The sequence below is a fragment of the Mytilus trossulus genome, chromosome 8 (genome assembly GCF_036588685.1).
Source record: "Mytilus trossulus isolate FHL-02 chromosome 8, PNRI_Mtr1.1.1.hap1, whole genome shotgun sequence".
NCBI classification, from domain to species: Eukaryota; Metazoa; Mollusca; class Bivalvia; order Mytilida; family Mytilidae; genus Mytilus; species Mytilus trossulus.
In genome coordinates, this window is record NC_086380.1 from 13,744,778 (window position 1) to 13,758,690 (window position 13,913).

General features: G+C 30.7%; 1 protein-coding gene across 1 annotated transcript; it reads right to left on the reverse strand.

Annotated features, from left to right (window-relative positions):
* Positions 1-6,931: 6,931 nt before the first annotated feature.
* Positions 6,932-12,929, reverse strand: LOC134727363 (G kinase-anchoring protein 1-like). Its single transcript, XM_063591740.1, has 4 exons — positions 12,413-12,929; positions 11,562-11,605; positions 9,129-9,374; positions 6,932-7,201 (listed from the first exon to the last, which is right to left on the reverse strand). Exons 1-4 carry the CDS (start codon positions 12,927-12,929, stop codon positions 6,932-6,934), a joined length of 1,077 nt encoding a protein of 358 aa, XP_063447810.1.
* Between the last annotated feature and the right edge of the window lie 984 nt (positions 12,930-13,913).

Below are 13,913 nucleotides of genomic sequence, written 5' to 3' on the forward strand. Positions count from 1 at the left end.
TGCAAACAGGTGCATATAGCAATGAAATATGTATATATATATATATACATTACAAGTGTAAAGTGATTAAAACTAAGTATTCAACAATTTGAACTTTTCATTCTTTAAGTTGCATAATAATGTATATAATTGATCATTTATATACCAATCTTCAGAGGACATTAACCATATAAATTTATCCTCCCAATTTTAGCTGATCAAAATTTTTACATTTTAAGCTTATTTGGTTTAAATGAGAAGTTCTTATTATATCTAGCTTAGGACATGTAAAGAGAAAATGAACTTCGTCTTCAAATTGCAATGAGCATAGTTTACATTATCTTTGATTTAATTTTTTTCCAGAATGTCGAACTTTTTTATTTCCAGATCATGGGCACTTATTCGAAATTTTGTTAAATTTTTTCTTTTTCTGTATTCCCCCCAAGATAAATAATTTTCAAAACTAAAATCAGATTTAAACTTTCTGTAAGTCCTTAATTTATTTCCATGATCTAGGTTAGGATAATCTTTAAATACTTGATCGTGCCAAATGATTTTATCTTTTTTTAATAACTGAAAAAAAATATTTTATATATGGTTTTGTCTTATTAATTGGCAATGCTTTACTAGCAGTGATGCCAAAACAACTGAATAAAAGATGAATGCAGCCAAACCAAGAAGATTCATGGATTTGATGTAGACTTTCTGAGGTCAGAAAAACATCTCTTAAGAGGATATAATTGCTGTCATGTAGTCTAACATAGAATGAAATCAAAACTTCTAATATAAGAAGTAAGTGACCCAACTCTCCCATAATACCTGCTGTGGTAGTTCTTTTATTTACTTGTAATAGATTTCGGCACATTTTTCTATAAATGTTCTATTGGGGGAGGTCATTACATAGTTTTGTAAAATAACAGAAGTCATAATTAGTTATTACCTGTTAAGGTTATATTTATCATGATAATTTGATCCTATAATTTTAACTCTCAACGATAGGTTTATAGTCATTTGCGGTTCGCCTAGTACAATATTATTTAATGAATTTGTAAACTATCAAAATATCTAAATCGTCTCAACGTCATGATTTGAACTAAGACCTACTACAGCTACTTGCAGGAGATATACTGCAACCTAAGAACTGAACAGCAGCAGAACAGTCGTTTAATTTGGTTGATAATGTAATGCTCTTCAATGCCATTTTAGGCAGCAAATTAGATGAGTTGAAATCAAAAATCACCAAAGAACAAAACAACCTTTAAAGATTAAGGAAGACATCTCTTAACAGTTAATTATGCAGGTAATAGAATACAATGCATTCGTAACTAGGTTTTTTAAAAAGCTGCAAACAAACTGTCTAAATTTATTCCATCCTCAAAGCGTAAGTCTATAGCAGTATAGATTGGTTCTTGTTTTTACAGACACACTTTTGAATTGTGTAACATTGTCATTTATGTGTCATGTTGGTCTTTTGTGGAGAGTTGTCTCAATGGCAATCATAGCACATCTTCTTTTTTATATTTAGGTAGCAATATTCAGTAAATTGACATTCATAATTTATATCCACCCCCTGTTTTTGCTTTGTAACATCAATACATAAGGCATTATATTTGTGTTATACATGTGCATATATATGGAAATAGCATCTTCCATAGATTTTATTTCAAATAGTTATAATGGCGAATTATTTTTTTACATTTTTGTGTCACCGTGGCAACTATATTGCAAAAAGAGTGGTGAAAATGTCCCAATAATCACTAAAATTTTGTTAAAAAAAGAATTTCAATCCAAAAGGTGATACTTTTCTTGCATCCATAGACATTTATCCATCACAAAGTAAAAAAAAGTCATATGCGTCTTTGCTGATCTTTCCATAAAATTAAATAGAAAAGTTTGAGGGTCAAATTTTCGTTGCAAAACTACCATTATTATTATTTCAACTATGGACGACAGGGAATGGAAAATACAGACTGTCAAACAGTATAATGGTTTATAAAGCATGAAAAAACAATTTTTATGTTCATATAGACCCTCTAGAAAGGCTTTACTATTCATCAATGTAAATGTGTTCTATCTTAAAAATATATTTTATAAAGACAATAGTATTATACCAGAGTTTACATGTCATAAATCGATTGAGAGAAAACATATCCGGGTTTAAAACAGAAATCGTGGGAAACACATCTACTATAAGCTATAAAAAACCAAAATAAACAACATGTAGGGCCACTGAATTGCAACAAAAGCACATGCTAAAATTCGTGTATTCGAACTAGTATTGTGGGATGAACCTGGTTTAATGGATAGCCAAACCTCCCACTTTAAATGTCAATATTAAAAAATATCGCTTGAAAGACAACCTTACGTGAAAGAAATACAGCATACACACAAACAAGAACACTTATATTACAGAAACGCACAGAAATAAAAAAAAATAATATTCTACACAAAATGTAAACACCAAAACAACAACGAACATCTTCAATCAACGACATTCACCACAAACAGTAACGCACTAACTTACGTAACGGACATGCAATTTCGATATTTATTGAATTATTTTCACAAAACTGGTCAAAGCAATTTTCAAGACAATGATGGTATTGAAAGAAAATTTTATAATTAATAAGACGTAACATATTATTCAACCGATTCAACAGACATATAAAAAATAAATACAAGCATTTTGGATGTACTAAATACCGAAACAACTCAAATAACATTGCAAATTATCAATCTGTATAAATATCGCATTTGGGAAACGTTCAATACTTAGCAGACAAACGACACTGATATAAAACCACAATCTCTGACGTGGTAAAAATTTCATCAGTTAGTTTATTCATAAACACATCGTATACTAGTAGATCATCTGATGTCCATACAACTGTTAAAAGGAAAAAGTAAAATCACAAAAATACTGAACTAAGGGGAAAATCAATTCGGAAAGTCAATAATCACATGGCAAAATCAAATAACAAAACGCATCAAAAACGAATGGACAAGAACTTTCATATTCCTAAATTGGTACAGACATTTTTCAAAGTAGAAAATGGTGGATTAAACCTGGTTCTATAGTGCTTACCCTCTCACATTAATGACAGTCTCATCAAATTCCGTTATATTTACATTGATGCAGTAAATATACAGACACAATAAATAAAATAGTCAAAATAAGGATACATCAGTCATCATTGTATAACAATTTTAAAAGGAACAATTTAACAGAACACAAAAACATCTATCTACGAACATATTGATTGATTTGATTGTCAGTTTCAAGCTTTCCGCCCAATAACTTTGTCAGGAAGTTTCTGCCTAAGGAGCACACGTCTGAATTTGAAGTTATTATAGTGTGAACACGTATCAATTGAGATGTCCTAGTCTAGACATTCGCCTTAGTCTATTATATGCGAAGCTTACTTCATTAAAACGGTTCAACTTTCCGAAATACTCAAGTTTCCCATTCTTTTTGAATAAAACTTTTGTTTTTGTATTTTAACATTTAATGCCTGTTTTACAGTATGAACTATGTAACGTTCATACTTAACTCTAATTGCATTGGTGTTGATAATCATCTCTTTGTTGGTCGGCTGTGGTCTCGTGTGTATATTGATTCCGTATCTAATTACCAACGCCGTTGTGTGGGCGTGTTTGTATCTTAGTTGTCCCCTTCCCAAAAAATTGACATTATATTTCACATTTACGCTAGTGTTTTTTTCTCTATAAAAACTATTATTCGATTATCCCAGTGAAGTTTTGGATAATATGGGATCTGGTAATATTAAATATAGGTCTATAGAATACCATTGATACTTAAGTCCGTGGGGCTTAAACATAAGACATCTCGAAACGAAACTTAAATCCGAAAATTACTTAATGCATGCCGAAAAAGTATGAGTTTGGAAGTCATTTGATTCGCACCCATCTATGATATTCTGCTTCCTTCTCAAACAATTATAGAGTATTGGTAATGACCCATCTTGTCGCTGTGGTGTGTATCGAGAAGGTTCATATCCTTTTTCTTTTTAAGTGTATATAAATAAGGGCCAAAGATATCAGAGGGACAGTCAAACTCATAGATCGAAAACAAATTAACAACGCCATGGCTAAAAGAGAAAAAGACAAACGGACACATTATAGTACACAAGTCACAACATAAAAAACTTGAAACTTAGCAACACGAACCCCACCAAAAACTGAGGGATATCTCAAGTGCCCTGGAAGGGTAAGAAGATACTGCTACACAACTGGGGTGATCTCAAGTGCCCCAGAAGGGTTAGAAGATACTGCTACACATGTGGCATCCGTTTATTTATGCTAATTATATATGTTCAAACTAAACTTTCCCAAACCTCTATGGACAAAGTTTTAAAATGACGAACCATCCCAATAGCTATCGAATAAAGTCACATACATTTATCATTAGTATTAAGTTTCATGTTTAACTATGCGAACCTAGCTATATAACACTTAAACATGTTCAGACACTGTTACAAATGTTCTATATGTGGTCAAATTTCTAAAGTTAGAAATATTTTAAACAGAGCTCATAAAGACATAGATACTCTGACTTAGGTGTTTGTAAATTGTTTTGTTAAATGGATATTTATCGTTGACAATGTAATGGAATTTGATGCGACTGTCATACAAGTGAGAGGTTTAGTTAGCTATTAAACCATATTTAATCCAGCATTATTTATATAAGAAAATGCCTGTTTTAAGTTAGGAATATGACAGTTGTTTCCAATTCGTTTGATGAGTTTGAACTTTTGATTTTGCCTTTTGTTTTTGGATTTTCCTTTTTGAATTTTCTTCGGAGTTCAGTATTTTTGTGCTTTTACTTTTTTTGAATACAAACTCTATCTTTATTAACATGATTAAGTAGTGAAACTTTTTTAGTATCCGTTTGAGACTTTAATTCCTAATAATTCCGATAATAATCCTCGTTGGCAGATATTTAACCAAAACAGCATTTGTCTATTTGAGTAGACGTATTCTAAAATTATAAGAGATGTGTTTCTCACATAAACACTTTTATTGTGTGAATTCGTACCCAGAGCTGTACACTTCTTTTTTTTTAATAGTTACTACTCTAATGAAATAATGATTTTTCTCACAACTTCTCCCGCAAATGTTCCAATCTTCTCAGCTAATTACATAGTATTTTTTTTTTATATAAAACATTTCTGAATTTATTTTATGAGAAGAATAAAACTACACATTGGTGGGCTCATTCTACATCTTTATAATTGCACACACATGATTTGTTTAAAATTCAACCAATTTTTTTCTACCACTAAAACAGAAATGTTGAAAAAAAATCAAACATCATCATATCTATATATCACAGATTTAAAAGGACGGATATTTGAAACGCTGTGAGTGCCTTTCATTGTTAGAATACAGAATAGTCTGATGCATGTACTAAGTGATTGATACTCTCCTGGATTCATCAAAGCACTTAATTTGGAATTAATCTAATCAAAGTCTTCCCTGTCCCGTCCTGGTGATGAAACATCGATGTCAAGACGACGTTTACCATGTCTTATAAATTCTAAATCTAAAATACAACAATAAAATTGAATAGTTAATGAATGAAAAATACTGTGTAACGAATCAAAAATATTCGAAAGTCCAACACACACACAATTATATAAATATATAAAAATGTTTTTTTTTATTACAATGTGTATGGCATGTGTATTTAGAAAGACTGTCATCAAAGACTTTCATACAGGAGATACATGGGACGTTTGTGGCATTCAGTTAATTCCCAATTCTAAACAAACAGCAACCAGTCAACAATAAACGGGTTTAGTCACTGATGATACTAATGTAGACGGAACACGCGTCTGGCGTATCAAATTATAATCCTGTTATCTTTGATAACTAATAGTGAAATAGTTGTCCCTTAAAGTATGACAAAACCCAATCATAAGTTGTTGGAAGAATATTCCGTTCGTTCTACTGTTAGTAATTTACCAGTGGTGTCATAACTGAATAAAACATATGCTGCTATTTTGTATTTTAACGAAATATATTATGACATGCAATTCATTCAAATAAAATATTTTTGAATGAACATAAAATTAGTGATTTACTTTTTTTAATCATTACCATGCAACTTTGTTTTTTTTCAATCCAACTGTTAAGAAAATAATTTATATTTTATTTTAAGAATATAGGAAGATGTGGTATGAGTAACACTGTTAAGGCTTTTAAGAATTAAATTTACATAACATATAAACGCCCTTCAATGTTTTTCGACCGATTTGTCATAATTCTTATGCAAAGTATCATCTTGTAAACAGAACCAAAATGTAAAGATCTAACAATGAATAACAACAACGCGTCTGAAGTTAACAGGATGCGCAAGTTTATAAGAATAATTCTCAAATTCATTGTAACCTGGGTAACCACTTTATGTATCTTATTTACATTGTATTTACATTTGATACTATATGTGTTAATTCATTTGTACATGTTTATGGACACATAGTGTGTAATTTGGTTTACGATCATAAAAATATATAAAGATATATATGCATTACCTCCACACTCAGAGTCAAATGTTACTTCAACATTCCCTGCTACGCTAAAGCGTTTGCCATCTTGTTCTATATATAACGTTCCATCCTCCATTTTTCTCATGTATGAAATGCCCTTATGGCGTTTACTTTTCTTTTTCTTTCGTTTAGGTTGTGTAACAGGAGAGGGATTTTCCTAGTGGAAAACAATTACAAATAAGATTGCAGCATATATATCTATGTTTACGTTAGTATGTTTGTGTGTCTTTTGAGATTATTACTTGTGAATTATAATTAATTAAATTTTCAACACCCATGTTGATTCCACCAAAAATGGCTAGTTTTCTTCGTATGAAAGAAACGCGAATTTACTTAGGGACATTCAAACTTTAATACCCTTATAAAATTACAAAAAGATTGATTCATTTCTTAATACAAACCCTATTATCTATGTCTGTTTGATTTGTTATGTTCTGGACTGTTGAGCTGCTCGGTAAATTTTCTGTTTGTGGTGTACTTTGAGTATTACTGTCCTCTTTAATAGTTTTACTCAAATTTTCTCTCTCACTTTGTAAATTCAACAAACGAGAAATGTCTTCCTGAAGCTTCAGTAACGTATTTTTCATATCTTTGATTTCTTGTTTTTGGTCATCGATTTTATTCCTGTTAGCTTTGATGTGTTCTAATACTTCCTGAAACATAATTGTATATATATTATAAGATACTAAGTAATTTTGCCAGTTACACACCCTTTTCAGTTTTGCTAAATATATTTAAACCAGTATATGTCATACAAAATGCCTTTAAGTTAAAAGAACAATTCATTAGCAGGATTAATAAATATTTCTAATGTCCGAATTCGTCAGGCGACTCTTTTAAATAGTTATGACCTTTGAGTGAAACATTTAACTATTAATTCTTGTCTTTTTGTTTAAAACTTAGAGAAAACTTAAAAGCAAACATGATAAGAAGGGCAAGATGTAAAAAGAAGTCAAATTACAGAATCCTTGAATGATTAATTTTACTTTTTTTTCATTTTGCCATCTATCTAATAATTTCAGAAAAAACAAACAAAGATAATGAAAACCCCAAACAGCAAAAATTATCACAAGTGCTCGATCACAGAAATGTCAACATTGCCAAACTTATCATTCGGGTCCTTTAAGGAGTTATTGCTTTTAAAAATGATTTATACTCATGTTTGCAAACGCAATCAGTTAGATAAATTCTACAAAGGGTAAACATATTAACCGAAATTGAAAACTGTGGACATGTGTTATTTTTTAATAACTTCAACATTTGGGCAAAACCTATCATATTAAAAAGAGGAAACACATAAACAGCAAAAATAATCAACAACACAAACTCTTCAAACATGTCAACATAGCCAAAATAACTAGTCGACTCCTTTCGGGTGTTATTGCCCTATACCGATAATTTTACCCATTTTTTTGCAAAAACTATAACAGATAAAGGAAAACCGTAATCACAAAAGGCAGGATCTAAAAATAAATCTTCATAGCCGAAATAGACAATCAATCTAATTATGGAGTTTATGTCCTTGACAACTTTTACAATTCTAATTCATGGATTGTGCAAAAACTCAAGCCAAGATAGACAACAAAATAAAAAAAATAAAATCGAAAACAAGACAATGTCTACAATATTTATATATTATTAGTTTATTAATATTATTTTTTACTCGTAATGACCCAATGCACTCGTAGGAAATGAATGATATCTAGACGTTTCGCGATCTCCTTTCATTAGTTATTGGCTTAACCTTTTTTTCTAATGAATTTCATAAAATTAAGTATTCTTCAAACATTGAGTCAACCTGAAGAACATTTTAAAACTGTTGTTTTTGTACATGAATATGCGACATCAATGAGTTAGACATAAAAATCTTATTGAATTATACCTGGTGTTTTCTACATTTGAAAATATCTGTTCCAAGTCAGGAATATGAATATATGTTCATTCGTTTTTATGTGATTTGTCATTTGATTTTGCCATGTGATAAGGGATTTTCCGATTTGATTTTCCTCTGAGTTCAATATTTTTGTGATTTTACTTTTTGGAATATTGCAAATATAAACAATATACTAAAAAACTCTAAACTAATTTCAAACATATCTAAATAATCGCAGACTGAAGTTGAGAACACGACCCAGATAAAATAGATAAAATACTTTTTCTATATAGAAACACATGCTTTGCATCCAATGTGAATCCTCAAACATGTCTCAGGTGTGTATTAGATTTTTGGTGAATTTACATAAGTAAATGAGTTATTTATTATTGTATTAAATTCCTAGGACTACCATCTATCTACAATGTAGCTCTGCTTTAAGTTCATTAGACAACGGCCGACAACACGAGAAACAGGTATGATTTTGTGTTTCCATGCTGTTGATATTTTTCAAAGCGAGTACTCAAATATCTCTCCGTAGAGATATCGAGTACTTGGTCAGTATTTCGTCACCGAGTTGTCATCCATACATTATATAGAACATATATTTCATGGAGAACGATGACAAATAAATAAAATGAAATAATCATAAAATGGAATCAAATTGCTTTCCTCAATTCAAGGCTACAGATTTTTTTACAACGAACCTCAGTCTGCGTAGATTTCTTGATGATTTCTTCCAGTTGTGTTAGACCTTGCTGAAGTTGGGTTGTCTGATTCATTAACTTCTCTTCAATTTGTTTTGCATGATGTTTTGTGTCCAACTTCATATTTTCTTCCAAACCAGACATATCGACTCTTACTTGATTAGTTACATTATTATAATCCATCAATTCTTTTCTTACTTTCTGAAGTTCCTGTTTTATATTTTCCATTTTATTTTCCACTAAAGTCTAGAATATAAAAATCAAATACAACACTTCCAATAAAAAAAACGATGTATATAAGTAGAAAACTGTTTTTTCCTAACAAATCATTTGACGTTTTTTGTGGAACTTGTTTTAAAATAAAAAAATACATACACATTAAAAATGATCTTTAGTCTGTGAGCAATGTAACAGTACAACATCCGTATCAGGTTGTTTTGTATTAAAATCCTTGTACTTAATTTTTCAGGCATTTCAACAATAAAATAAGTTAGACATGAATAAATATCAATACGAATTATAAGCGCATTTCACAATTGTTTTCTTTAAAATGTATATTGATTTACCGATTGTCTTTTTACAGTAGGATATCCAGTGAACGAAAACAACAGAAAAATCGCTCTTCTAAGATGGAGGCGAAAAAGTCAATAATAAAGCAATGCAGGAGATCATACGTTTTTTAGATAATCAGTGTGCATTTTAAAGGACTAATTTAATGAACTATGTTATAAGAATTACCCATGTAAATACATGCTGTTTTATGTTCAGTATTTATGGAAATAGTTGCTTTAGGAGCTTGTTATACAATTTTCCAAAGTATACTTGTTTCCCCATCAAACTCACCAGTCTGCTCTTGTGACGTATACCCCCAAAACAAATACGGTCTATTCATGAATATATAATTTGAAAAGTCACTATGATATAAAAAAGAAGATGTGGTATGATTGCCAATGAGACAACTATCCACAAAAGTCCAAAACGACACAGACATTAACAACTATATGTAACCGTACGGCCTTCAACAACGAGCAAATCACATACCGCATAGTCAGCTATAAAAGGTCCCTATAAGACAATGTAAAACAATTCAAACGAGAAATCTAACGGCCTAATCTAATTTTGATAAAGATCTCGATTTTTGTACATGTATTTGAGGTCTATTAGCGATCTTTTCACAATCAATGTTTACACTGTGATAAGGTCTATTTAAATTTGCTTAGAATTTTTTTCTTTCAAAAATGCCAATCATTGTTGCATATCAGTGGATTTCTTTGGCTTTTTTCCAGAATTTTTCTGAATAAGCTTTACATATTTACGGATAATACGCATGTTCCAGAGAGATATATACACAGCAAGTATAAATGTTCATTGAAGTTGGTACTCCAGAATGTACTCGCCTAACAATATTTAAAATCAATTAACGTCATGCTTTTTTAGCCTGCTGTTCTCGTCGTTTGCTAAAGGAGGTAAATATTAACATAGAATGGGTATTTTGTTTTATCCTGCAATTGGGTGTCCTACTATACAGATACAGCCCTACATATATCGCTATGCTGTATCTGTATACTAATCAGATGTCGCTTTAAAGCTCCATCCCTGCCGGACTGAGTATTGTTTGAACCTGTGTGACCTCAGAATGTGTATTCTAGTTGCATTCCAATGACGATGACAATTGTAGATTTCAAAACTTGAATTTGTATGAATGTGTTAAAAAATCAACTTTGTCAATTTCAGCATGCATGTTTAGTGAATGTCAAGTCTGAAGCATAGGGCAACTCGTACACAGCTGTTTTTTTAATGTTAAAATTAGTTGTTATGTTAAACTAAATAATTATTCACCTTGAGCGATGTATTATTGTTGACCATTCGATATTTATTTTTTGCGATCCCGTTCTCAGCGTAATGTGTGATTTTGGTATTACTACGCTGGCCTCAAGGGATTACCAATAGAAAATAAATGCTAAACATGTTAGTTTATGTGTCTTTCAAAACACAAACAATATTCAGAATTAATTGCAAGATAAAGACAATTACTGTTAAGGGTCCTCAAATATCACCTGTATTTGTACTTGGCTCGAAACTGGTGTAGTACCTCGCTTAAAGCTCGCATACACCTTGTTTCCTAGCCTCGTACAAATACAGCGGATATTTAAAGACACTAAACAGCAATTGTCTATGTATTTCAACTAATTTATACTGTTACTATTAAAAAAAAAACGTTTTCCTTTGAATCACTAATTGATAGCATCCTTGCTAAAATTGGACAAATTTCGAAAAGATCTAGTCTTTAGTGCTTACAGGGCATGTTATATTTTGTAACTAGTTTTCTCAATGTTAACGACTAAAAAAATATGAAGACACTTGAATTTATTATACTTTGAAATCGTTATATATGGAATAAATTTCACATGATTCTCAAATGGATATTCCTACCTGAACACTATTCTCAGTCAGATCATGTCGTGAAGAGTCATTTCCTAAACAATCAAGAAAAAAGTAAACATAAAGGATATTATTCATTTGATGGTTAAGAAATTAAAAAGAACAAGCAAATTAAAAACGATATTTAAACTAACTGAAATAAATATAAAAAAATTGAACAAAGATGAAAATATTTTCAAGGAAAATAACAATACTCAATAGATTAGATTCAAATCTTAAATGTCGGATGCCTTTTTCTATCTTGAAGGTCGTTCAGTTGCATATCATTGCTTACATCACCTTCATTTGAACTTTGATAGATAGTTGTCTCAGAAGCAACCCTACCACACCTCATATTTATGTATATAAAATGCAAACATAAAAAAGGATGTTTTTGGACTTATTTTAGAATGTATTACATCTTATGTCAGAGTATATGTAGAAAAAAGGTGGAATTTTGGTTTTCCAAACCGTAATTGTTGTTTAAAATCAGATGCAGAGTTTAATAGGTGGTTTTGATATCAGACATTTAATATAAGAAGTCAAATTTTGAGAAATCTAAAAGCGAGATGACAGCACAATAACAAATGTAATTCAAAGTAAACACTTCACTGTAATCAGACACATTGGATTCATTATTGTTCGTAAGGTTACGTAGTGTTTAGGCTTTTATACGTTTATGTTTTTCTGTTTAGACGCAGTAAATACACGAAAAAAGAAATTCAATAAAACATATATGATAATGTATTTATAAAGAACAACGAGTAAAACCCCTAAATCCTTTTAAATTTTTTCTCTACAATAATAATTGACTTTAAGTAGACAATATGTGTGAAAAAGATAAAGATGTGTATAAACAGTACCTTTTCTAGTCTCCCGGCTTGTTGATGGAGTTGCATCTGATACACCATTCATTGCACTTTCTAATAGCCGACTGTTATTATTCAGCCCAGCAAATGTTTCATTCTGTATACTGTTTGAAGAAATGGAATCATCAGCAATGCTTCTTCTGGATTCCACATGTTCTTCTTTCTTTACGATTTTCTTTGATTTGTCAACATCATCAGCTAAACTGTCTTCATGATCTACAGATTTCTCGGATAAATCATTCGTTTGGCTGTGATCTGAATGGACTTTTTCAGGCAGTTCGTCTTTAGAATTTTCTTTATTGGTTGAACTATGCTTATTGACTAGCGTACAGGCTTCATTTTGAAGAGAAGTTTGACTTTTTTCTGTGCGGTCTGTAACCCTTTCGTCAGAGGTAAGAGAGTTTTTTTCTGTTGTTGATGATCTTTCTCTTTTCTTTTTCCTTTTGTGCTTTCTTCGTTTTGTGCTTTCATTTGACGTACGCTCATTTGAAAGAACTGCCTCATGTTGCATTTTGTCATCAGTATTGGAGCTAAGATAGTCCGAGTTCGAAAATACTTTTTTGTCTTCAGTTAAACCTGAATAATTTTTTGTAGTAATTTCTTTCGAATAATTGTCCGTTTCAATTTCTACTACTGGCTGATTTTGTGTACCCCGAATTATTGTTTTTGATGTGTCAAAAGGTTCATCTTGACTAGATACATTTTCACTGTCAATCAGACTCTTTTTTCCTTCTCCTGGTTGTGTTTGCCGATTGCTTCTGCTGTATCTAAACGAAATTGAACATACAATTTTTCTCAAAGGAAAACAAACTTATAAAATACATAGATGAGATAGCTGGTTTTCCAGTTTGAACTATTTTACACTAGTCAATGTTGTGTCCTCTATAGCATGCTCTTCGATGAAATACTTATAAACTAGTCAACAAAAGAAACGATACACGACTTTTTTCATTTTAGAAATAAAGTTTTCCGTTTTTAGGACCAATATTGAAGTAGTAATACTTAATGATGATGGACAGTACTCAGAAAATTGTGTGTCAATTTTCTATCCAACTTTCCGCAATAATTTGCACGCAATGATCGTTTTCACAGAATTTAGTTACTTTTCGACAGGTTTCGATTTTCATTATCATATCTACATACATTGCAAATAAAAGCTTTCTAAAATGGTGTATCTCATTTAGTTTTATATTTAATATTTTTTGATAAATTTAATTTCAAAGTCGTGTATCGTTTCTTTTGTTGACTAGTATATAAATCAGGGTCACAATCCATAACTAAGAGAAACGCATCAACTATAAGAGGAAAAGAACAGAATATTACAAACATTGAACTACAACAAAAACAAACAACATACTAAGAAACGACACCGAACGATACCCAGCCAATATGCAATAAGGTTCTTTTTTTTTTTTTTATCTATGCAATGTATGAACATGATGAAAAGGTATATTTTTGAAAATCTAAATTATATACAAAGGGCAGTGTAACATCT

What these genes read in the sequence shown, in the direction of transcription:
- LOC134727363 (XM_063591740.1), bottom strand. Translation starts at nt 12,929, where the DNA reads ATGCAACATGAGGCAGTTCTTTCAAATGAGCGTACGTCAAATGAAAGC. An exon ending in AAGCCGGGAGACTAGAAAAG is followed by an intron (nt 11,606 to 12,412) that starts GTACTGTTTATA and finishes TTGATTGTTTAG; the next exon opens with GAAATGACTCTTCACGACAT. An exon ending in TGACTGAGAATAGTGTTCAG is followed by an intron (nt 9,375 to 11,561) that starts GTAGGAATATCC and finishes TTTATATTCTAG; the next exon opens with ACTTTAGTGGAAAATAAAAT.